At 39.1% G+C, this 23,289-nt stretch overlaps 1 protein-coding gene across 1 annotated transcript in view; it reads left to right on the top strand.

Annotated features, from left to right (window-relative positions):
- The window catches only part of LOC119412753 (receptor-type tyrosine-protein phosphatase gamma), a 172,630-nt gene that overhangs the window by 137,344 nt on the left and 11,997 nt on the right, over positions 1-23,289 (top strand). Inside the window, exons 6-16 of the mRNA XM_037679790.1 lie at positions 934-1,091; positions 2,234-2,426; positions 6,699-6,883; positions 9,503-9,611; positions 11,040-11,089; positions 11,189-11,933; positions 13,386-13,524; positions 15,905-15,996; positions 21,713-21,804; positions 22,733-22,829; positions 22,948-23,030. Of these exons, the coding sequence (XP_037535718.1) occupies positions 934-1,091; positions 2,234-2,426; positions 6,699-6,883; positions 9,503-9,611; positions 11,040-11,089; positions 11,189-11,933; positions 13,386-13,524; positions 15,905-15,996; positions 21,713-21,804; positions 22,733-22,829; positions 22,948-23,030 (1,943 nt within the window). The remainder of the gene's footprint in view (positions 1-933; positions 1,092-2,233; positions 2,427-6,698; positions 6,884-9,502; positions 9,612-11,039; positions 11,090-11,188; positions 11,934-13,385; positions 13,525-15,904; positions 15,997-21,712; positions 21,805-22,732; positions 22,830-22,947; positions 23,031-23,289) is intronic.

The raw sequence follows: 23,289 nt of genomic DNA, 5'->3' as shown, positions 1-23,289 counted from the left end.
CACAGCCTCCCCGCCATAGCTCTGTGCTGCACAGATACACAGATGTTTGTTCTAGCACCACAAAATCCCATTTCCCAGCTGAAAGAAAGCTTGGCATGGACGTGGTGCTTTTTGGACTCTCTTCCTGCTAGCTGCTAAATGCTTCTTGCCTTCTCCCCTGTTAGGATGGTTGGTTTTCCACTAGCTCGTTATCCCACAGTCATCCATCCATCAGCATCTCGGCGGCCCAGCAGCGATAGGGCACGTACGCTGTCTGAAGACAGGGAGAAGAAAGGCTGTGCATACTGAATTTGACTCAGAGTACAGATGAGGCAGAGGGGCGAGGCTTCCCGTGCCTCTGTGGTCTGAATGCAAACCACACCCTAGACCTCTGTTTCTTTTAAGATAAGGCCATGGGCTGTTAGAGATTGGATTTAATGTAAACTTTGCTTTATTTAGACTCTTCTCATCATAATTCAAGGAACAAACAAAACAACTTCCATGGCCCGCTCACCATATTTACTGGAGATAAAGGCATCTTCCTCTGGATGATTTCAGCTTGTTCCATTTTTTTCCCTCTACAAAGCATTGCCAGGTTTTGATCAGAGGATAGAAGAGATCTGGTAATCATTTGGATCTGTCTTAATCCCTGTAGCCTAGCCACAGTTGTTACATGGAGCAGAGCACCCTACCACCCAACCACAGATCAGCTGTCAGAGCTGGCCATCTTATCAGGCTCTCCTGCTTTTGCTCCTCTTTCAGCCCATCACAGAGTACAGAGATGTAGCCAGGGTGATAACAAGTAGTGAGGCTTTTAACTACTGCCCTTCCACAAGAGGAGGTTTCAGGAAAGCAGTAAAAATGCCACAAGCGAGGTGAAATGGGGTGGGTGCACAGAAGGCCATGCTGTACAAATCCATGCGCTAACAAATTTTAATCCCATTCTTTACCCAGAAAAGGAGACCAATCTCAGGTCATTCGTCTTGAGGGATCTGCTGCCGTCATCAGTGGACAGTTATTACAGATACACGGGCTCTTTGACCACTCCGCCCTGCAGCAAAGTCGTGGAGTGGATCATCTTCTCCAGACCTGTATATCTGTCCCACTCACAGGTGCGTTGTTCAGTTAACACACACGCACGCATGCACGCACACACACACACACACACACACCTAGACAGTTATATTCTCCAGATCTCATTTGTGCACACTCAGTGGAACACTTGAATTCCAAGACTGTGACCAATTTTCCCTTGTTCTTTTCCTTTTTCGTCCTCTTCCGTCTAGATCCTTTGCATATGAAACCATCACTGCCTATGTAGTGCATGATTAAACAGGAAGGGGGAGCCAATTACTGGCATTTGAGTGATAGTAGGCATCAGATAGCACCTATATCATGCGGTTGTTTGGAGACAATGCCTATAGGCTCTAAGATATAATACTGCACCACACTGAGGTTGGATATCACACAGCTAAAGATGCTCATCAATTCAAATGCTTAATATTTCGAGCTATTAAAGCAACAGCTTAACATATGTTTTATGAAAAATGTTGCATTTTACAGCACTCGCCTGCGTGCTTTACAACGTTTTACCTCCAACTGTTATCGCTATTTGAGAGATAATATATGCCAAATCATGCCCCATGCTTTTTGCTGATCTCCCCCCCTCCACAGTTGCTTTGCTGCATCTTTTATACATACAGTCTTTGCGTTAGCCAGCTGCATATTCTCCTGTGCATTCTGCACCACAAAAATGTGCAGGGCTCAGTGGAATTTCTATGAACTTGCACGAGGACAAGTCTTTTCTTCCAAAATGACTTCTGCCGCAAGGTTATTGACCACCTCGACAATGTTTGTGACGCTCACAGATAGTCTTTTATGAACCTGTAATTCATTTCTCCAAGCACCCATAGGACACATTGATTCCACAGTATCTGTAATGTGTAGTCATTACAGCACGCGGCAGGAGATCATTCTTGGCAATCAATGGCCACAAATTTGCCCCATTGAGAAGTTACAGCCCAGCAGGTAGTCAGGGTGATGATTGAAGTCTGTGCCTTCTGCTGCCTGTGGTGTAAATGTTTCTTGCAAATACTGTTCTTCACTTGTGAACAGTCAGCTACTGGCAAGTGACTACAAATGCAGTGCTGCATGATATAGTACCTTTAACACATTTGCTCACACGCACACACACAGATATAGCAGCAGCACTTAAATGTGTCCTGATAGCTATTCTGTGTTTCTTTCTATCTAGCTGGATGCTTTTTACTCCATCTTTACTACGGAGCAACAGGACCATGTCAAGTCTGTCGAGTACCTGCGAAACAATTTCAGGCCCCTGCAGGACCTGAACAATAGGAAGATTTTTAAGTCGGCTGTTAAAGATGCATGGCAGAAAGATTTGACTGAAATATTAGGAAGCCCACATAGCACAGAGGCTTCAAGAGGTAAGTTTTTTTTTTTGCTTTTGTGTGTGTTTTGTGCCATATTTTCTGTCATTTGCACAACAGAACTAATGGAATAGTACAGGTTCAGTACAAATGAACCAACTTGTATCTGTAAAAGTACTATTTATGCTTGTCAGATATTGTTATACATGTCTTTTTTTGTTGTTGTTGGTGCAGGTAAATAAATTGAATTACATGATGTCTTTTCAGTGGGCTGCTGAACAAAGAGGCTATAGATTGCATTTAATATTCATTCTATACCATCTTTTCTCGTGTGTGTAGGTCCAACACTTGTTTAAGTCTTGAGTGGATCAGTTTTATGCTTCAGTGTTTTTAAGTTTTTGAGTATAAGTTTAAACATCAAGTTATTTAATAAAACATTATTTAAATTGCCAAAATCAGATAAAGTGAAATAACGTTGTTTTTCAATTGTATTTTTTTTTTTTTTTACATTTGCAACTTTACACTTTTTAAATATATATTAAACCTTTGCAGCTAACTTTTGCAACAACCTAGATTTCTTTTAGAGCATTTGTTTAAACGGTGACAAACTTTTTCGCATAATTTTATTATGGAGCGTCTTAACGTTTACGTCACCTACGAGGAAACACAGCTAACAGTAAAAGTTTCTAAATTTGTTTATTTGTAGACCCTGATGTACTTTATTACAGATTTATCAGCTAAATAAAATCTTTATTTCAGTTGGAGCTGCTGATTTAGCAAACTAGTATTACAGAAAAGAGTTTTGCGTTACCTTATCTAACTGAATGAGGGTTTTTTAATCTGTTGTAGCAATGTTGTCACAATTAATATCTTACCTGTTGCAGATAGCTCTTCGAACAACTTCATTCAGAGAAACAAAATAATTCTGACAAGACAAATGAGCTCATGACTAATCTTAACAAAGGACAAAAAGGAATTAGATTTAAAGACTTAAATGTGAAAAGCATTCCTAATACTTAGTGTCAACATAATTATATGATTTTTTTATGGTGATGCCACTTTTGCAATACACTACACTTCCAACAGAAATACTATGACATTCCATCTAAAAGTGGTCCAGGCTGCACTGGAAGGGCTACAGCTAACTGCTGCTACCACTTGCAAGTACATGCATAATTGTATGTTTATGAATATGTAAAGTAAAGTTCAGGCATGAACGACTATGAAGCCTTTTAATTTAGAGTTGTTTTCAGACTGCAGTATCTCATTCAGGTCTTGGCACCACTCAGATTAACTGTTAGCCCTTCAATCCAGTAAAATTTAATCTTTCTCTAAATCGAGGTCCTTCAAAGAGCTATCCACAACAGGTAAGATATTAACTGTTCATAACCTTTTCACTGAACCTGATTCAAACATTGTATCTATCACTTCATTCTCAGCTGGTTAGAGTTAGTTTTTTTCATTTTCCTGGATTTGACGATGATTGATCACATCTTGTGAACAAAACAAAACATTCTTAGGAAAGTGTTGAGTAAAACTGGCCTGTAACTGTCACAATAATAACTGGTTCATCTAACAACAAATTAATACAAAGTTCAGACCTCATACACAGCTGATCAGTGTATTTTTATTTCTTTTATTTTTTTTGTTTGTGGATCTTGCTGTGCTTGCTTTAACAGAAAGTGCAGGAACTAAGGAGACTAATGAGAAAGGCTGCTGCTCCTTAAATTGGTGTTGTTGGTGTCTGCTGGGGAGAATTGATTGGGAATGCTTGTGATGAAGTTGGAGCACTCTAAAAGGGCTGATCAGCAATCATCATTAATATGTGGCAAAGCTAAAATAGACCCATACAAATTAAGTTGTGAAATTGCTTTTGTGCTGTTATGTCACCAGGCAGGATGAATGTGGACCGTTACATCTTCACTTTTTGCTTTCACCCTATTGCTTTTGCCTTTTTATTCATTTCCATCTCCGCTGTGTTCCTCTTGCTTTTTGGTTCAAATATAGGAATTTGTTAAAGATTTGAGGCACTAGAGTTAAACTGTCTTGTTTTTCTTAACCAATGACATAAATGATGGATTTGGTTTCAAGTGGTACAAGAGCCACGGCCAGTATTGGATGGTGCGTTTATTTACTGTAGATTTAATAGCCGAGGACTATGTTTGACTGTACAAGATGCAAAGCAAACTCTTCGGATGCAAAATAAAGATTGCAGATTAGTTTGTGCGGCGCAGATTTATTGTTTGTCCAATAGGAATTTCAAAATCTATAAGGCACTACTTATTTTATCATTTGTGTTTGCTGTGTACCGAGTGTAAAATCCAGCTCAATCAGAGCTGCTGTCTCACAAGCAGAGCAGATTTATCGTTCTCTGTTTAGAAACTAGTTCACTCTGTCACAGCAGACATTACATGCTTTTTTCTATTTTAGGTTACTCTGCCATCATTTTTCAGTATTTTGACATTTCACTGGCAGTCAGCTGATGCAAAAAACAAAAAATGGTTTTCTGCAGTTTAAAGTTGTGCAGCTTGATTACCTGAGCTGACTTTGTACAGAAAATAATGGGAAACAAAATGATGTGTACAAATATGCAAAATGGGAGGAGGGTAGCAACATCCTCACTGTGAGGTATTTAACACAGCAAAAAAAAAAAAAAGATGTTTGGCATTTTTGCTGTTAGAAATGACTCAAACAGGCAGGAGTAGCAAGAGTTACATTATCATAAAATAAATGTTGTAGCGACTGCGTCGGTGTTTATCTCTCAGGTGACTTTGCTGCAAAGTAAAAAAAAAAAAAAGGCAAGTATGTGTTTAAATCAGATATATTTTTTTATTTTGTTTTCATTTTCCAGATAAATTCTTGTTTCCCCACGTCATTCCGTCGTCTCTGCTGCTTTAAAACAAACCGTGCAGCTTTTTAGAAGCGAGACGCAGTCGAGCGGCTTTGTTGACAACAGTCACTTCATCCTCTTCATTGTAGAAGCTGCCAAGAGGAAGATTCATGCTCTGCTCTGAGTGCTATTGCAGGATAAGATGGAAGCTCTAGGAGGGTTATTTTGGGAGGTTTGAGTATGCATTGTATAAATTCCCTAAGTCTCGCATCATTTGCATTTTTATAATTTAGATGCTAATAAACTACTACATAGATCTGCTTCGTTATGTTCACTGCCATATGCTCTTCATCTGCTTTTTCAAGCTAAAGAACTCTGCAGCAATTTTAGGAGTTAAAAATTAAGTTGATGAATTATTGGACTTAAAGATATTCAAACTATTTCTCAGGCCCATGAATTGCAAAGTTATATTTTAAAAATGCAAAGCAGGAGCTGATAAGATGGTATCTAGAGGGTTATTAATATGCTTGTGTTAATTGTAAAAAGGAAGGTGATTGTCAGGACAGTAACGACACAGGCACTAAAACCACGGTGACATCTTCAGCTGCTATTAAATTATTGTTCTTGAGCTACTGAAGCTGACAACGAACAGCCGACAGGTTATGATGCATTTCGCACCTGTCACACCTAATCAACACCCTGAGATTTCCTTCCTGTTGTTTCTTTTCCCCTGTGATCCTTTGACTGATTCCCTTCCTCCCTGTCTTTCTTTCCATCTCTCACATGTCATGGTGCATAATTCGCGTCACGGCCTCGCCGTGTAAATGGGGAAAATTGTGGTGACAATTTCAATTTGGCAGAAACTCTAAGAGCACATAGTCATTTGACACTAGTTTCTGATTGCTACTGCCCTGATGTGCTGAGAGCCTGTCCATATTGTCCCTTCCTCATACTGATGGATCTTGTGTAAATTTCCATGCTGCAGCCTGCACTGCCACCTTCAGGCTGGCTCACATGTATATATTTATTTATCTTTCTATTCCATCCTCCTCGTGCATACTGCTTGTCTTACTTTGAGCAACTTGCAGATTGGAAATGGGGGGACGTTGCTACGTTATCTGACTAAGCCCTGGTGGGTTGAAATCTCCTGTACTGTGAGATAAAAGAGCACAAATCTGAACTGTGATAATATACTCCTCCACCTGAAGTTGTCTGACCCTAGTAAAGCTTTCGAGAGGGTTTTATTATTAAGTTACTGAATTACTTTGCACATTTAGATGATTTTCTGTTGGAAAATGGCTTTAAATCAAGTTTCATGAGTCAGCAAAGAGAGTGTTAAAAGGCAACCCGTGCTCAGCAGTCTCAAATAAATATGATCAAGAGGCTCTCCATCTTCTTGCAGTCAGTGAAAGATTGTTGCGAAAGCTGTTTTTTTGTTTGTTTGTTTTTCCTTTTTGACGCTGCCTGCTTCTCACACTCCTCTCTTTATTCCGCACCAGTGTGCAGCAGTGCCCCGGTGAGCATGAAGATCCAGCCGCTAAACCAGACAGCATTGATCGTGAGCTGGGAACGCCCTCTGACAATCTATCACCCCCCCATCACCAGCTACATGGTGTCCTACAGCTGGGTGAAGCGGGACATCGCCGATGAAAAGACCTTCTCTAAGACCGGAGACCAGAGCATGGTGAGCCATACCACACACCACCGCACATTATTTTTAATTTTTATTACATTTTATTTCACAATAACCAGCAGTGACTGGAGAGCAGAGCCTCAGATGTATCTGTCAGGATGAAACGCTGGCTGGATCAGTGACGGTGTGTAAAGGGGGAGACAGGTTGTGATGAACTCTGCATGTGGCTGCTGGTTGATATGAGGACCCAGACGCTCCGCTGTCACTCACCTGTCTAACAATAGAAACACGGGCCTGTTGCAGACATTGACGCGTCACAACTGATATATGTATAATGAGCTGACAAAAACCCTTGCGGCCTTTACTCAGACGCAACATTTTTTTTTCTCCTTCTATTGCTGTTTGTTTTTTTGTTTTTGCATTCATTTAAATGTGAATCAGTCTCTGAAGTGGGTGTCTGTCTAACAAGGTCAAAAAGTTAATTCAAGCCAGAGAGGTATAAACAAAAGTGATCTTTGCACTTTTATTTTACCAATGTGAAAACCACGGAGTATTTAAAAAAGAAAAAAAAACCTGATCTGGTTTCAGGCAGCAGAGACGGCTCTTTGAACACACTTCATTTAATAACAAATGCAGAGCAAATGTAGTTCTTCAGATCTGTGATCCACTGATCATTTAACTCAGCTCAGCTGCCGTTAACATCAGAATACCTCTCCACTTCTTACTGTATCTTTTTAGCAAAACATCCACCGTGTGTCTACAGAAATAAATCTTCCCTCTGCAGGAGGTTGTACTTACTTGGATGTTCTTTTTTTTTTTACACCGCATAGTCGTCTTCTCCCCGGTCATACATCTTTCCATTTCTGGGAATCCAACATCCAACTGTGCATTTCTTCAAGGCCTGCTGACCCCCAGCTGTCTCGATAGTTTGCATGACTGCCTCTTTAGATATAAACAGCGCCGGGTCAAAACGTGCACCCGCCAGTTCAGAATCCTAGGATCAGTTCCCTCGTGACACCACCACCTCCAGCCTGGTCATGCATTCCAAAATACCCAGTTCCCATTGCTATAGGTTATAGGCCGGTGATGCCTCTTGCAACGTTGCTGCTTTAGTGAATCGCTGCACAGAGAGCGTGAACAATCTGATGGAAAGTCTGAGCTTTTCTTTTAAAGCAAGACCCGTCTCCAAATATGTGGCGATTGGCACTAAATAGCCATTTTCCCTTACATCAACTTTCATTTTTAAAGATGATTCAGTGACATTGGAGCTAGTTTACAAGCAAACTGTTGTCCGATATCCAGCTTACACATGCTTGATGCCTCCATTGCAGACACTCACTGAATGAATCGGAGGAAATGCTGCGTTCAGCGTTTACTCCCTGAAAATGAAGATAATTAGAAACGTTCATAAATTTTGGGAGAGATGCAGGGGAGGAGATGTTAATTTTAGGAATTTTTAACCATTTAATGGAACTACTTAGTGCGAGGGTAGAAGGAGAGAAGAAGAAAAAACACAAACAAGACGAGGTTTTACTCACAGCATCTTCTGTGCTGCTCATCTTTATGCTGCAAGCCTTTAAAAGATGCCTGGAGGGGATCTTTAACTTGGAATCTAGTCGCCGAAGCTTAGACGTGATGGACAAGTAAGTTGAAATGAATATGCAGAAAGGCTTCTTGCTGTCAAGGACAGCCTTACAAATTAAGTTAATGCTATGCTCAGCTAAAGACGGATTAATATTTATTTCCTTTCCCTTGGATTCTGCACGCTCAGAAGTCTCCCTTAATCGTGGCTTCTCTAGAAACCTGCCACAATGGCTCGGACCGACTTTAAACATAGAAAACATTTCATTTCAAATCTCCCTTTGCTGGTTATTTGCTACTCCAGGCAATTTGCTGCAACATTTCAGTGACCTTTTAGTTCTCTATCAACCATACTGCGCCCCGAGGTTGTCTGGCACAACTGTCACATCTCTACGGTCTAGTCTTCATTCTCTGTTTTCTGTGGGCTTGTCGTGAGACACAACAAGGCAGAGACTTCTCTATTAGGATCACTATACCATGGAGAAACTTGTGTAGGTGGAAGATATGAAGAGGAGTCATTTTTCTAAACTCATATTTGAGTTGTGAGTATGACTGGTTAAAAAGTGTTGGACTTTTGAGACTACTTTTCTGCCTTTAGCAGTTTTTCAATAACAAAAAAATAATTGTTTTTATTGTTTATCTCTGTTTCATTAGGAACTGTAAGTTTTTATTGTTGCCATTTTAGTTCAAATGGATGATTGAAAGAATGATCACTGTGTTTATGTGGTGCCACAGCCGTATAATTACACTTCTGTCATTATTGTCCACTCAGCTGTCAGTTTCTCTCATTTTGCCCACTTTCATTTCCATTTCAATTTCTGTCTCTGGAAACTTTATCTGAATTATTACCAAGAAAAAATAAATAAACTGGCTCTACATTTGCAGAGGCAATCACCCGTCCAATTTTGTAGACATTTTTAATATAACTGTAGCCATCTGTGAACACTAACAAATTAAGCAGAAAAAAGGACTGAAGTTTTACATAATATATTTTCATTTTAGCCACCAGCATCCACTCTTTTAGAAGTAATTCTACTACATTTATATTTTCTGCTTGTGTGTGTGTGTGCGTGTGTGTTTCTCTTGCAGAAAGCGATTATTACGAATGTGTCCCCTGACCTCCTGTACCTGTTCAGAGTGCAGGCTGTGTGTCAGCATGACCAGCGTAGTGACTTCAGCCAGACGCTGTTGTTCAGAGGTACATCCTTTAAGCTAAAGCTGTTTAGTCTTTGTTGCTTATTGTATGTCCTTAAAGGGACAGTTTTTTCATTTTTATTTAATTTAATTTTTTAAGCATGGTTTTTTGGAAATGTTTGAACAAATAATATTTTACTTGTTGATTTTAAAGAGCCTCAGTATTGGGGGGGGGGGGGGGTTGTTTTTTCTGACTGAACTGATAATTGTAAGACAAAAGTGTTTTTTTCTGCTTTCTTAAAGCAACTCCAATCTCCAAAACTTTTCGGCAATGCTAACACTATTTTATAAACTTTTATGTCATCATCAGTTCTACATTAGTTTACATTAAAAAATAAAAATTAACAAGTACAAAAAGCATCAGCTAGCACTTCCAGTATATTCTAGAACAGTGGTTCTCAAGCTGGGGTCCCTGGACCCCCGGGGGTCCGCGAGCCGATGCTTGGGGTCCACAAAAAAAAAAAACCTTAAAAAAAAATAGATAGGTATATATTTATTTTTACAAGCACATAGATGTTTAACAACCTGTTAAAATACACCAAAATGCAGGAAATCACATATACTTTATTCAATACTTTCTGGGGGAGACACCCCCCCCCCCCCCCCCCCCCCCTTCCGTCCACTATTTGCGTTCCGGCATCGATCGGTTTGCAAATGAAGTCCTGTTACTTTGTCTGATTACTGCTGTTCTGATTCTGTTCAGTTTGATGTAAAGAGTTTTCTGTAATAATTTGAAGACGTGGCAACACATTTATTATGTGAAAAGGTAAAGTTTAAAAGTGGTTTCTGATGCGGTTAATTTTCTCAAAGCTGTAATTACTGGAAGTTGAAATTAAATATTTTGTTAATTAAGTGTGGCTTGAATGAAAAATACCCCATGTTTAAAAGTATACAAATTGTATTAACTCTATTAAGGAACAGGTCTAAAGTATTTATGTTACACAGATATTTCCATTGCATTAAAGAGACAAATTGAAGAAAATTGTTTAATAAACATGAGGGTTATGAGGGGGTTCCTAAACCAAAAACTTTGAGAACCCCTATTCTAGAACACTTTCAGCAGGAATATTGGAAATATTTTCACTGTAATAACTGTGTAATGAAAATTGATAGCTGTATAAATATTTATAGAATGGTGTTTGCATGAACTATATTTACATAGATTAATTTTGGAGATTTAAATTGTTTTAAGGCAGATGTAATCTTATTTGGTCCTGGCCTCACTCAGACTATACATTATTTTGTCAACCAATCCAGCTAAAATAAAACTGTTACTTAAACTGAAGTCATTAAAAAGTATCTAACACAGGTAAGGCACTGTTTACAGCTTATCCACAAAACACCACTTAAAACCACCTGAACTATCTTTCAAAACTCAAAATACAGTATGTCACAGATTTATAAATTTCCTCTACTTTTTTTTCTTCTGCAGCCAACACAACGAGAATATTTGAAGGCTCTCGCATTGTGAAGACTGGAATGGTTAGTTGACCAGAAGATGGCAGTGCAAATTTCTTTATGTGTTGAAAGTCATTTTCACCACGTTGTTGACCACGTTGTTATCCTGCCTGTCTTTCGCAGCCAACAATTTCTCCAGCTTCCTCAGCGGACATGGCTCCCATCAGCTCTGGTTCCTCCACTTGGACGTCCTCTGGCATCCACTTCTCTCTTGTCTCCATGGCAACCGGGATGGGTCCCTCCTCTAGCGGGAGCCAGGCCACAGTGGCATCAGTGGTGACGAGCACTTTGCTGGCAGGTTTGGGTGTTGGTGGAGGGGTGATTTCTTCTTTGCCCAGTTCTGCTTGGCCCACACAGGCCCCTCGCCCCACTCAGAACCCGGCACATTCGTCCACCCCGCCCACGAAGTCCAGCACTGAGCGGACAGCAACTCAGGGAGCTGAGACAGACAAGCAGTCTGGGGAGAAACAGGCTGCAGGTCAGGGTGAGGAGGAGGAAGAAGAGGGCGAGCGAGAGGGAGAGCAGGAGGAAGAAGAGGAGGAGGAGAAGAAGAGAAAGGGCAAGAATTCTCCTGATAATGAGGAGAAACAAGCAAACAGCACTGTGTCCGAAGAGCCTTTAATCCCAACCCCCGCATCCACAGCCAAAGAGAAAGGAGAGGGCAGACCTGCAGTTAAAGGCAACACGGTCCCTGCGAGCACCGATGATGAGCATTTGGTCAACAAGGAGAAACGGCCCACAGAAGCAAACGCAGTCTCCACTCAGGAGCCCCATAATGACAGCGCTGAGATGCAGATCCCACAGAGCTCTACACTGTCTCCAAAGATTAATGATGGAAAGAGTCTCTGGCCTTTCTCTGTTCACACTGGTGAGCAAATCTTTTCCCTTCAAACACATTTTAAATCCCTTTCAAAGCACAAAAAAATGTTTTTGAACTCTTAGGAAGCCTTGATCTCTTCTAGTTACCTATATTATGAGGCAAGACTTTACTTCGAAGTTAAATTCTGTAAACACTACCAACATTTATGAAGTCCAATTTAGAAGAACAAATAAGTTGATACAAGACCGTAAATACACTAGTTACCATCTCACTCAAAGACAAAGCTCCAGGCTTTTGTGTCACTACAACACACAGAGGCCTGAAGGAAGGAGACGGCTGTCTGCCAGAGGGGTTCTGCCTCAAGGAATTCCTTTAAGCAGATTTCAAAAGAGTTCGCTTCAAGGGAAAGCTTTGGTGAGGCGTTTTTTTTTTTTTTTTTTTGCCTCCGCCGTGTTAGAAATGGTAAATTCTATGAACATAGATTGTCAAACAGTCAATTATAAGCCAAAGATTTTTGCAAAGATAAGATTTGCACAAGAACTGAAAACAATTTGCAGGGTTCTTTTAAATCTGTTGTGGGTTGTGACAGCTGAAGGTTAGGGTTGGAATAATTTTAAGTATCTGCTCTAAATATGTTTGATTAATTTCCTGAAATGTGTGGGCTAAGTTCTCTGGATTTTTGGAGAAAAAAAAATTTATTCTCTTAATTTTTCCAACCAGATTTTAGGTCCTCACATAAAAAAACCTAACTGGTTTATCAAAAACTACTTTATGACCATGAAAAAAATAGGGAGGAAAAAAAAACTTTGGGGGGGTAACTTTTAGAGTTATTTTCTACTATTTGTTTAATTTCTTACAGTTTTCAGAGTCTACAAATGTTACAAATGTCTAAATGTTAAACAGCTAATTTTAGCTAACAGATGGATGTATGTATGGATGTATGTATGGATGTATGGATGTATGGATGGATACTGTAGATAGATGGATCGTATTTACTTACTGACTTTATTTATTTATTTTATTTATTAATTATTTAGTTAATTAATTAAATAACTAATTAATCCCATGGGGGGAATTTGAGATTTGGATAGTCCCAAAAAGCAGTTGTGAAGAAATATTTTGCAGTACTTTCTTTTATGTCTTACAATTTTTTTTTTATTGTTTATATTACTGTATTGCTATTTTTGGGTGTAACTGGAACCTTGGATACACATTTTCGTTCCATTTCATGTACCGCGTGTGATGCCAATGACAATAAAGTCACCTTGAACCTTGAAATTGCAAAGGAGATCTGTGATCTCAGTACGATTTGCCTGGTTAAATAGCGTAAAACAATAAAAAATAAACATATAAAAACAGGCTAACTCGCCATAATATAAATGATACATTGACAAACACAATCAGAAATGATTTTGTATATAGAATTTTAATGGAGATTTACGTTCTTAACGAATAACCCATAAATATGTATTTAAAACTTGCTTCTTTATTATCTTGTAGACAGAACTATTTTATCCAACACGACGCGGACACCCCACCCAGGAATGGGAAGGATGGTGTGGATTGTGCCCTTGGTTGTGGTGTCTGCACTCACTCTGCTGTGCCTCATCATGCTGCTCATCGTGATGGTCTACTGGAGGTGAGAAAGAGTTCAATAAGCCTGCATAACCACATTACAGAGGCATCATCACGCTGCTAGAAACGTCTGTTAGAAGAGTAAAAGGTCATTGATCAAGTGCTTTTACAAAATTGTCTCATCTTGAAAGGGCTATTACTGGATCATGCCTCCTTGCTCCTCACCCACGCCTGCCCCATCATCTTTTTTACACTTCCTGGATTTTTCTTTCAGCCCAACATGGTCTGGGCGTGTTTTTCAAAGGAAGACACATCAATCTTAAGACAGAGGAGCTCCACTCTTCCCCTCACTTTGCATATCAGACCCATCACCCCACTGGGTAAAGGGGAAGAGACCTGAAAGCCCTACACTTCCAGCACAGGTCCCAGCTGTGTCTTCATCTGCTGGGCTAATTTCCAGCCACGCCACTGGAGCCCCAGTAATTACACAGGCCAGGCCACTAGCACATGTCGGATGGCGCTTAATGAGAAACAAATAGCACTACAGACCACTTCCTCAGTTGGTGCCAGACTTATTTACTGCGGCTACTCGTGTAGGTTTATATTTGTTTTTACTCTTGGTATATTTTTATTTTTCATTTTGGACTGTGCAGCTCAGTGAGATCGCTGCTGCAAATGTTTATTGCACCTTACTGTGGTGGATTATAAAGTTGCAATATAAATAAAAGCCTGGCTATCAGCTCCGTAGAGGTGTAAAAAACAGACAGCTGGAAAAGAGATGACTGTAGCGGATTCAGTTGGTGGATGAATTACCGGGGAGTTGTGGTACTCGAGTAGAAACACGGAGGTAGCTTTGAGATTACAGCAGCTGTTGTTGTGACAGCTCCGACAGTTCACAGACAATGCCTACGTCCCGAGGGAAAAGGCCATGAGGAGAGACGAAATTCACACACTCTTAAATCTTTATCTTCTGCATAGCCTCCTCATGACAAAGCAACTAGTTAAGCTAACGGCTGCCTCTGGTTGGAAATGTGTTGGTTATTGTCACTTCATTCATAAATGTTTTGAGTTCTTTTTTCAACTTTATCTACATTTAAAACTGACGTATTTCATTTATTCGTCCAGATTGTTTGGTCAGGATGATCCAGGCCACAGTGGAAATAATTGTTGGAGTTAGGGCGCACATCTGGAATCCTCTGATGCTGTGAGGCGTTTGTCGAAAAGTCAGACGAATGTCAAAACGAGATCAAATCCAACCTCTTGTTAACACCTCGCTGCCGCTGAAGCTCACGTTTCCCCGGAAGTTTAATCCCTCGTTTCTGCTTCCTCGAAGCAAACACTTCTTCTGCAGCTGTGGGAGCAAGAAGTCACCAAGGAGATGGTAGCTGCACAGCTTTGGTAGCTGGACCACATCTGCACTCTTAAGGGAGCTGTTAGCTTAGGAGTTAAGTGACGTAAACTGGGGGGGTTGGGGCTGGAACTCTCCTCCCCCCAATTTGTTTTTCTCTGTCGTCTCTTGCTCCATCTCTCTTTCTTTCATGCTGTGCCACCATTTTTTTATTAGTTTTGTTTTATCTCTCTAAAAGAATGACAAGCATCTGCTCCTTTCTCTGCAGCAAGTCCAGGTAGGATTAACTGGAGGATATTTAGAGCTCCTGTGAATTTATCAGAGCGTGTTTATGTCAGAGGAGATGGTGGATATGCAAGGTGTTCAGGCCATAAAATATTCCACTCTCGCTGTTTTCAGTCTAGTTAGAATTGTAGATTTTTTTAGTCTCACACTGAGGAGAAATTTGTCTCGAGTATGGAATACATTGACCTCAAAAACTGCCCTTTTTACATCGCTGAAATATCTGCTGCTAAATAATGTAGGTAATACCATATTATTATGACTTACTGATGTGTTTTTGACATTCTGAAAACTTTTAACCTTGACCTGTGTCAGATTTGCAAGGATTTGTTCAAGAGTTGCAATTTATTTTTTGGCAACTGTTCAGTGACTAATAGTGGAAATCAACGTTCTACAAAAGCTGTTGCAAAAATGAGTGTTTAAAGTTGGTTTCATTGTTGTCTGTGTCAGGAGAATTAAAAGTGGAGACCAAAGTATATGTTTTGATTAGTTGTCTTCAGTTTGTTTGAAAACCTAAAAATTAGCAATGTGCTTCTGTGAGCCGCTGTACATAATTTAACCTTTTCCCTAAAGCCTGATTTAGTGTGTTTCCAGGAGCTGCTTGCTCTGCGAGCGATCAGCCGTGTCTCGGCTACTCTGGGGTTTTCATTAGGACTTTTCAGCTGTTGTCATTTTCCTTAACATTTCTATGCTAATGTTGACAGACTACATCTGAGGACAGGTCCCTAATACACTTTACTGCATCATTTCTGATGATATTTGGTGTATTTCTTGTGCTATACTCACTGGTTGTATCGTTCCATGTTCCCTGTAGGAGATTTTTCCAGACGGCTCATTTCTACGTGGAGGAGAGCAGCTCTCCACGGGTGGTGGCCAATGAGAATATTCCAATCATCCCCATACCAGGTGAGACATCCTGAATTTTTGATGCGTGTTTGGAAAAAAGTCATATACATATATAGTGTTCAAAGCAGTTTGCCAGACAACACTGTTAAGATACTCCGGCGCAAGTATAGCAAAAAAATAAAAGTAGTTGAAATGTAGTTAATAATTTGTCAAATGAGGGAAGGTGAGAAGTTCTAAAACATTTTAAACTAGAGAAATTGCATTTCCTGCAAAAATGCAGCGTGAATTCTTAATGCAGAAGAACTTGCTGAAAAACAGCTGAAATGAAATAAACAAAACATGCTGAAATGTAGCTGAAATGGAAGAACAAGTCTAAATTAGCAAGAAAAACGCAGAAAGAACAGGTATTTACAGAATTAGGTTTAAATAGGCAGAAATGAGCACAAAAATAAAAAACGCAGCTAAAATTGGCAACAAACTGCTGAAAAGTTGCTAAAACGGCAGAAAGAAGCTTACATTACCAGAAGGAAGTGGAAAGAGCTGAAATGAGCTAAAAAAAATGGAATTTGCTAACAAAGCTAAAATTTGCATAAAAACAGCTAAATAGTAGTTGAAATAGCAAAAAATTCTGAAACTAGCAGAAAAACGCTGAAAGGAGCATAACAAGCTGAAATTAGCAGAAAGAAATTAATTAGGCTGAAAGTTGCAGAAATTAACATGAAAAACTTGCATTTATCTTAAAACAGCTGAGTTCAGCTAAAAATTTATATTTAAAAAAAAGGTAGCTGAAATGGTAGAACAAGCTTAAATTAGCAGAAAGAACGTTTGTCCAATTAGACCAAAAGATGTAGAAATGAGCACATTAAAGAGAAATTATCTGGAATAAGATAAAATTATCAACAAACAGCTGAAAAGTTGCTAAAAAGGCAGAAAGATGCTTAAATTACCAGAAGGGGAGTGGAAAGAGCACACTTTTACTGAATTAAGCTGAAAAAAGTTTAAGTTCAAAAAATGTGGAATTAGCTGAAAATTTTAAATTAGTATAAGAACAGCTATATTGTAGCTGAATTAGTAGCAAAAGCTGAAACTTGCAGAAATAAGCTGAAAGGAGGATAACAAGCTGAAATTAGCAGAAAAAAGTTAGAAGAAGCACAAAAATGTTGTAGTTAGCAGAAAGATTCTGAAAGGAGCACAAAACAGCTGAACACTCCCCCCCCCCCCAGCTGAAATTAGCTGAAAATAGCTGAAAAAAATGAAGCTGAAAGAAGTTGAAGCAGAACCAAATGTGAAAGGAGCAGTAAAAGGCTGTAAACAGATCTAAAGATTTGAAGGATGTAAAATGAGCTCAATTCATTTTCTGTGAGGAAAAAGAGGAAAAATGAGCAGAAAAGGCTAAATATTTCAAAAAGCTAAAGTTGCACCAATACCAAAAGTCTGAACGTTTTGAAGTATGATTTGTTGAAATAATTTGAAAACTCGGAGATGAGAATTGTGCATAAAAATGTATGGAAGAAAAATGTATCACAATAGTGTGAATGCTTCATAAACATTCACACAATTAGTTTTAAAGGCAATATTTGCATTCTTTAATTTAACCTAAAAGGTGTATGTATGAAGTAAACTGTGCTGCTGGGGTCTCTGTCAGCAGATAAAAGCACACCTCTGCTGTGCCTCATTAACCGTTTTCAGATGGTTTCTTGTATTGCCTTGACATCTTTGCGTGCAGCCTCTGTTTATTTACATGTGAAGTGACTCTTTGAACAGCTTTATAGAAGTTGAGTGACTGGCTTTTCTTTGCACTTAATATCCCAGGCAGCAGTGCCGTGGCAGCTTGTCGATATCTGACTTTACTCTCGCAGTCTCTTAAAGCTCAGGGACGTTTTGAGGCAGCGAGAGCGTGGAGACCGAGAGCAGCTTTCACTGGCATTCACACCACATCCTTCCCTCCCACAGCTCTTTTTTTCTGCTCCTCTGTTTTTTCTCTGCCTTTGTTTATATTTCCTTTTTTTTTTTTTTTAGGTTTTTCTTGACTTTGGGGGGTGGGGGGTATTTCTTAATGTCCTTCCCTCCTTTTATCCCTTTATTCATTTTTTCTTTCCTTCCTTCAATGTTTCCTTTTATCATTTATTTCCTTCTTGCTTCCTTCATTTCTTCATTCCTTTTTTTTGTTTGTTCCTTCCCTGCTTCCTTCCTTTCTTCCTTCTTTCATTCATTCGTTTGTTCATTCGTTTGTTCATTCGTTCATTCCTTTCTTTCTTCCTTCTTTCATTCATTCCTTCCTTGCATGCTTCCTTCCTTCCTATCTTTCTTCCTTCCTTCCTTCCATCCTTTCTTCCTTCTATCGTTCATTCATTCCTTCCTTGCTTGCTTCCTTCCTTCCTTCTTTCATTCATTCCTTCCATCCTTTCTTCCTTTTGTTCCTTCCTTCCATCCTTTCTTCCTTCTATCGTTCATTCATTCCTTCCTTGCTTGTGTAGTGAACCAGATGACCTCAAATCTACCAGATGGACAGAGACTGTTAGTTTCATTGATCTGAATTAGTCTGGGCCATCTGATGACTTTCTTTCTTGAATTAATCAAGCAGAAAAGACAATCCTCTATAATCATTACTGTTTTACAAATGTTTTAATAATCAAATTGTGTTAGTTCACTCAATGCTTTACAGGTTGAAAAGAACTACTCATTTTTATTTTACATAAACAGTAAGTAATGATTTTTATTCCTCATTCCAAGAAGAAATCACCTGAATATGCATTCCTTGATTTTCTGTCTGAAATGAGTCAAGTCGTAAGTATGTGAAAGGTTGGTTTTCGGTCAACTAAAATGTTTACCGAGAAAAATGTCATGTTTAAACTTTTTCAGAAGATTACCAAGAGTAGACTCCAAAAAGTCTGCTGTTGCTGCAATAATCTTTTCTGTATGTGAAAACAAATTTCATTCTCTGACCTCGACTGTTGATAAACACCTTACGTCAAAACCACTCCTCTTTCTGGTCCTTCCACGAATCAGAAAGCTCTAAATTGAACAGGAAGTCGACCCAAATAAAATGTGGCAACTTCCCAGTTCATGTTAGAATTCGAGATTTTCCAGAATTCCAAGAGAATGAGAGTTCTGAGAGATGTTGGAATGAGAGCTGATTGAGAGTGCAGCCGGTTCTGAAAGCTTCAGAGCAATGAAGAGTCCAAGAGTTATGAAGAGTTTGGAGTTATGAAGAACCAGGGACGTTTGGGATTATAATTCTGTTTTGAGCTAACCACGCACGACTCTCCGAGGATTTTTAGCTGTTCTTAACGGAGGCGCTGAAACAGTCTGAAGGATGCTTACTGAGCTGATCCATCGTCAAACCAGGTAAAGACTTCTTCGACCAAGTGTACCGTGGGCAAAGCTGAGATACCTGATGGGAGCGTGCAACTTCTGGTCAAACAGATTAAATTCCCTCACACAGTTCTCTGTAAGATAATCTCCTTTCATCTTAAACTCTTCTCTCTCATAAATCAGTACAGATATTTTTAGAAATGTCTGAAGCAAAGTCCTCAAATCACCGCCGAGTGATTTGAAGTTCATTTTCTGTGAAACTGTCTGTTATTATTTTCATATTTTGCCAAATTAATGTAAATGTTTGATGTTAAACTTTGATTCTGAAAATAAATGATTCCATTCATTTGATGGGTCAAAGATAAATAACGTCTCTCGTTACATTTTGTGTTAAATTCAATGCACGGCATTTACAGTCAGAAAAATGAAGAACTCGTGAAAAGTATGCATAAATATATATCCATATATTTGTCATACAACAAGTGACACGTACCTCACGTGACTCACTACACTTGCTTCCTTCCTTCCTTTCTTCCTTCTTTCATTCATTCCTTCCATCCTTTCTTCCTTTTGTTCCTTCCTTCCATCCTTTCTTCCTTCTTTCGTTCATTCATTCATTCCTTTCTTCCTTCCTTCCATCCATCCATCCTTTCTTCCTTCCTTCCTACCTTCCTTTCTTCCATCATTTCTTCCATCCATCCTTTCTTCTTTCATTCCTTCTCTCCTTTCTTATTTTTTCATCAATTTTTCTTTTTTCTTCATTCTTTCTTCATTTGTTAATTCTTTCTCTTCCCTCCACTTCCTTTCTTCCTTAATTTCATTATTTCTATTAAAGGTCTGTACTTACTGTTTTCATCGGTTTTTAATTTTCATTTGTCCTTCTTCTCTTCCTCCTTTTAATTATTTTTTTCTTTTTTTTCTCTTCAATCCAGTTCAATTCTTTTTTTTTTTTTTTTCATAATCTTCCTTCGAATTTATTCAACCATAATTAAAAATTTGAAATAGATCTACGGTACATTTAACCCTACATGTGAACACTTTTACGTCCTTATAAAACCAGAATGTGGTCCATTAGAATTCATGCCTACAGAACCCCTTTGATAAATGACCAGATTAATAAATGAGAATTCTCCTTCCTGCTGCAGTCACTGAAGCATTGAAAGGCCCGACAGGCCTCAGCTGCAGAGGTGTGTTAGTTAAGACATTGCCCCGCATCAGCAGCTGTGACAGCTGAGCCCCCTGCATTGGTGCATCCTGTGTCAACCAGCCTGATCGAACATCCTTCATGTGTGATTTGGGGCTGATTTGGCTCAGATGAAACAGATGCTCCCTCCAATACAACCTCCCAAAACCCAGAGATAGCTGTTTGTGATGTTAGTCTGTCAAATCAAATAAACAATTCTTCATTTAAAAAAATAAGCTTGTCGTAACTGATACGGCTTTTACTCTTTGTTCTTCTTTTGGCTGTTCCCTCTTCAGGGGTCGCCACAGCGAGTCATCCTCTTCCATCTTACACTGTCTGAACCAGGGCTATTCAATTGGTGGCCCAGGGGCCAAATCAGGTCCACGGATGAACTCAGTATGGCCCACCAATGGGTTCATTTTTAACTATAACTGGATTTTAAACCATAAAACAAACTTATTTAATGACAATAACTGATGGTTGGCTGGCCCCTGAGCTATTGGCTTTCAGTAACTGAGCATTTTAGTTGAATAGCCTTGGTCTGAATGATCAATTATCATAAAACTCTTACACATTTCCCCCTAAAAATTAGCTTCTGGCTTCCAAAAAATGGTGGGATTTTATATAAAATTGAAAATAAAAACTGAGTTAATTGATATGCAAATTTCACAATAGAATTTCATAAATATATCAAATGTTTACTCTAAGAAATTTAACTTTTTTTTTTTTTTTTTAGAAAATAAGGTAAATTACATTTTTTATTGCAGAAACCCATCTCAAATTTAGGTCATGTTTACCACTATTAAGCATGTTTTAACTGGCATTTATGGTTGAAATAAAAATGTTTACAGAAAATGATTTGTGGAAGTGTTCCTGAGTCCACGCAGTGAAGTCCTGAACTAAATCAGGTCTATGTTTAGTGCAGTGCTGCCATAGGGCCCAAAGATCATGGACATGCATTACTGACTTTCATTACGGGTTTTATAAACGGTAAATGACGAGATATTCTGTCATCCTTCTGCTGTTCTTGTCCCAAGTCTTCTTATGTGTACTTCCATTAAATTCAGATTTCTCTTCTTTCTTTTTTTAAGTTCTATATATTCTTTGTTTAAACATTTGACCTGTTTACTGTTTTCCACTGAGAATAAAATGTTGATTTGTGTGATCCTCGGACCATAGAATTCTATTTTCATTTACATTTTACTTGCTACCTTTGTCAGATGGGGTTGTACATCAAAACGAGCACTTTGTTTCAACTCCTGTTTCTTTCTCCTGCAGATGATATGGAGGCCGTTCCCGTCAAGCAGTTTGTCAAACATGTCATGGAGCTGTACAAGAACAACATGCAAGGCTTCGCTGAGGAATTCGAGGTACGTTTTCATTGTTTGTTTGATTTGGCGCATGGCGAACCCTAAGAGTTTTAAAACAAAGCGACTGGACTTCTTTTCTTATTTTCCTGTCCAGCTGCTCTGTTTTAGAACTATTGGGAGTTGTCGTGTCCTCCTGTACGACAAAGAATCAACACTAGCATTCATTACGGTGTGTATGGTGTTCCAAGCATGAAAGAACAAAACCGTGCATGTGTTTGTCTTTTCTCTCGAGTTTTGCACAGACTGATAATCCGGTAGTGTTTTGTCAGTTCTGCACGTCTTCTCATCCGAACAACGGTTTGAAGTTAATTTCGTCTTTACGTGTAGAATCACGAATTCTGACCAGATGGTGGAAAGAAAGATGCAGAGAAAGATCAGAGATGAAGGTTAATTAGAGAAGACCCTTTGTGCTGGTTGACTGGATGGGAACATGCTTTTTTCTCTTTCAATGTAACTAGGTTAAGAAAGAAGTCAAAAGCTTCACCCCTAGAGTGTTCCCTCTAATTGGTGTTATTTGATGTGAGGCTGGTGTGCATGATTTTCAAACACACCAGTATGAACCCGTGTTGGAAGCGACTGCTTTTTGTGGACAGCTGAATGCACCAAAGTGTAGTGAAGAGGAAAAGAAGACGACTGTTCTACTGTAGGCTTTAGTTGGAGCCCCAGTGGCGGTTAGCATCTGCTCTGCTGAATCGTCCTTAAGACACTGAATCCCTGCTGGAAGTTCACTCCATCTTGGGCGCTGAGCTCCGTATGCAGAGACTAGAATAAAAGGTCCCCTTAACAAAACTGAAAGACGATAGGATCACAAGAATCTGTCTTTATAACACCAACGTTACAGTCTCATGGAAATCAAGCGGCTAATTCTATTAGCTCATCTCCTCTTGTTTAATGAAATCCATTTCTGCCTATTCTCTTCTCTCTCCAGGAGGTCCAGCGCTCCACAGTCGACTTAAAAATCACAGCAGAACATTCCAATCATCCTGACAACAAGCACAAAAACAGATACATCAACATTGTGGCCTGTGAGTCAGCTGTAAAATCTGATTAGGATGTCTACCGCTGTGGGATTCAATAACGTGTTTTAGATCAAGTTTTCCTTCTGCTCATGAGTCCTCTAAATACATCAATGCTTTTTCCTAGATGACCACAGCAGGGTGAAATTAAGAGCTTTGCCGGGGAAAGATGCCAAACATTCAGATTACATCAACGCCAACTATGTGGATGTAAGTTTCCTCAATTTCACTCATGACTTGTTGTTGTTTTTTTTAATTTTGTTCCATGAATGCAGGTCACAGTTTAGTTATTGAAGCAAATATGAGCTGTGAAGAATTCTTCACAGAGCTGCATTTTTTTTCTGGGTTATTTAGAATATCAAGTGAGGCACTGAAGTTTAAAAAAATCAAGTGGCACTTCAAATAAGAAAAAGGGTTTGAATTGAGTACCGCATATCAGCACATCTTTAAATTCTGACAATTTTTGCGA

The sequence above is a fragment of the Nematolebias whitei genome, chromosome 7 (assembly GCF_014905685.2).
Source record: "Nematolebias whitei isolate Nwh7 chromosome 7, NemWhi1, whole genome shotgun sequence".
Classification (NCBI taxonomy): Eukaryota; Metazoa; Chordata; class Actinopteri; order Cyprinodontiformes; family Rivulidae; genus Nematolebias; species Nematolebias whitei.
Note: the sequence above shows the minus strand (reverse complement) of the source record. Positions and strands in the feature narration are given on the sequence as shown.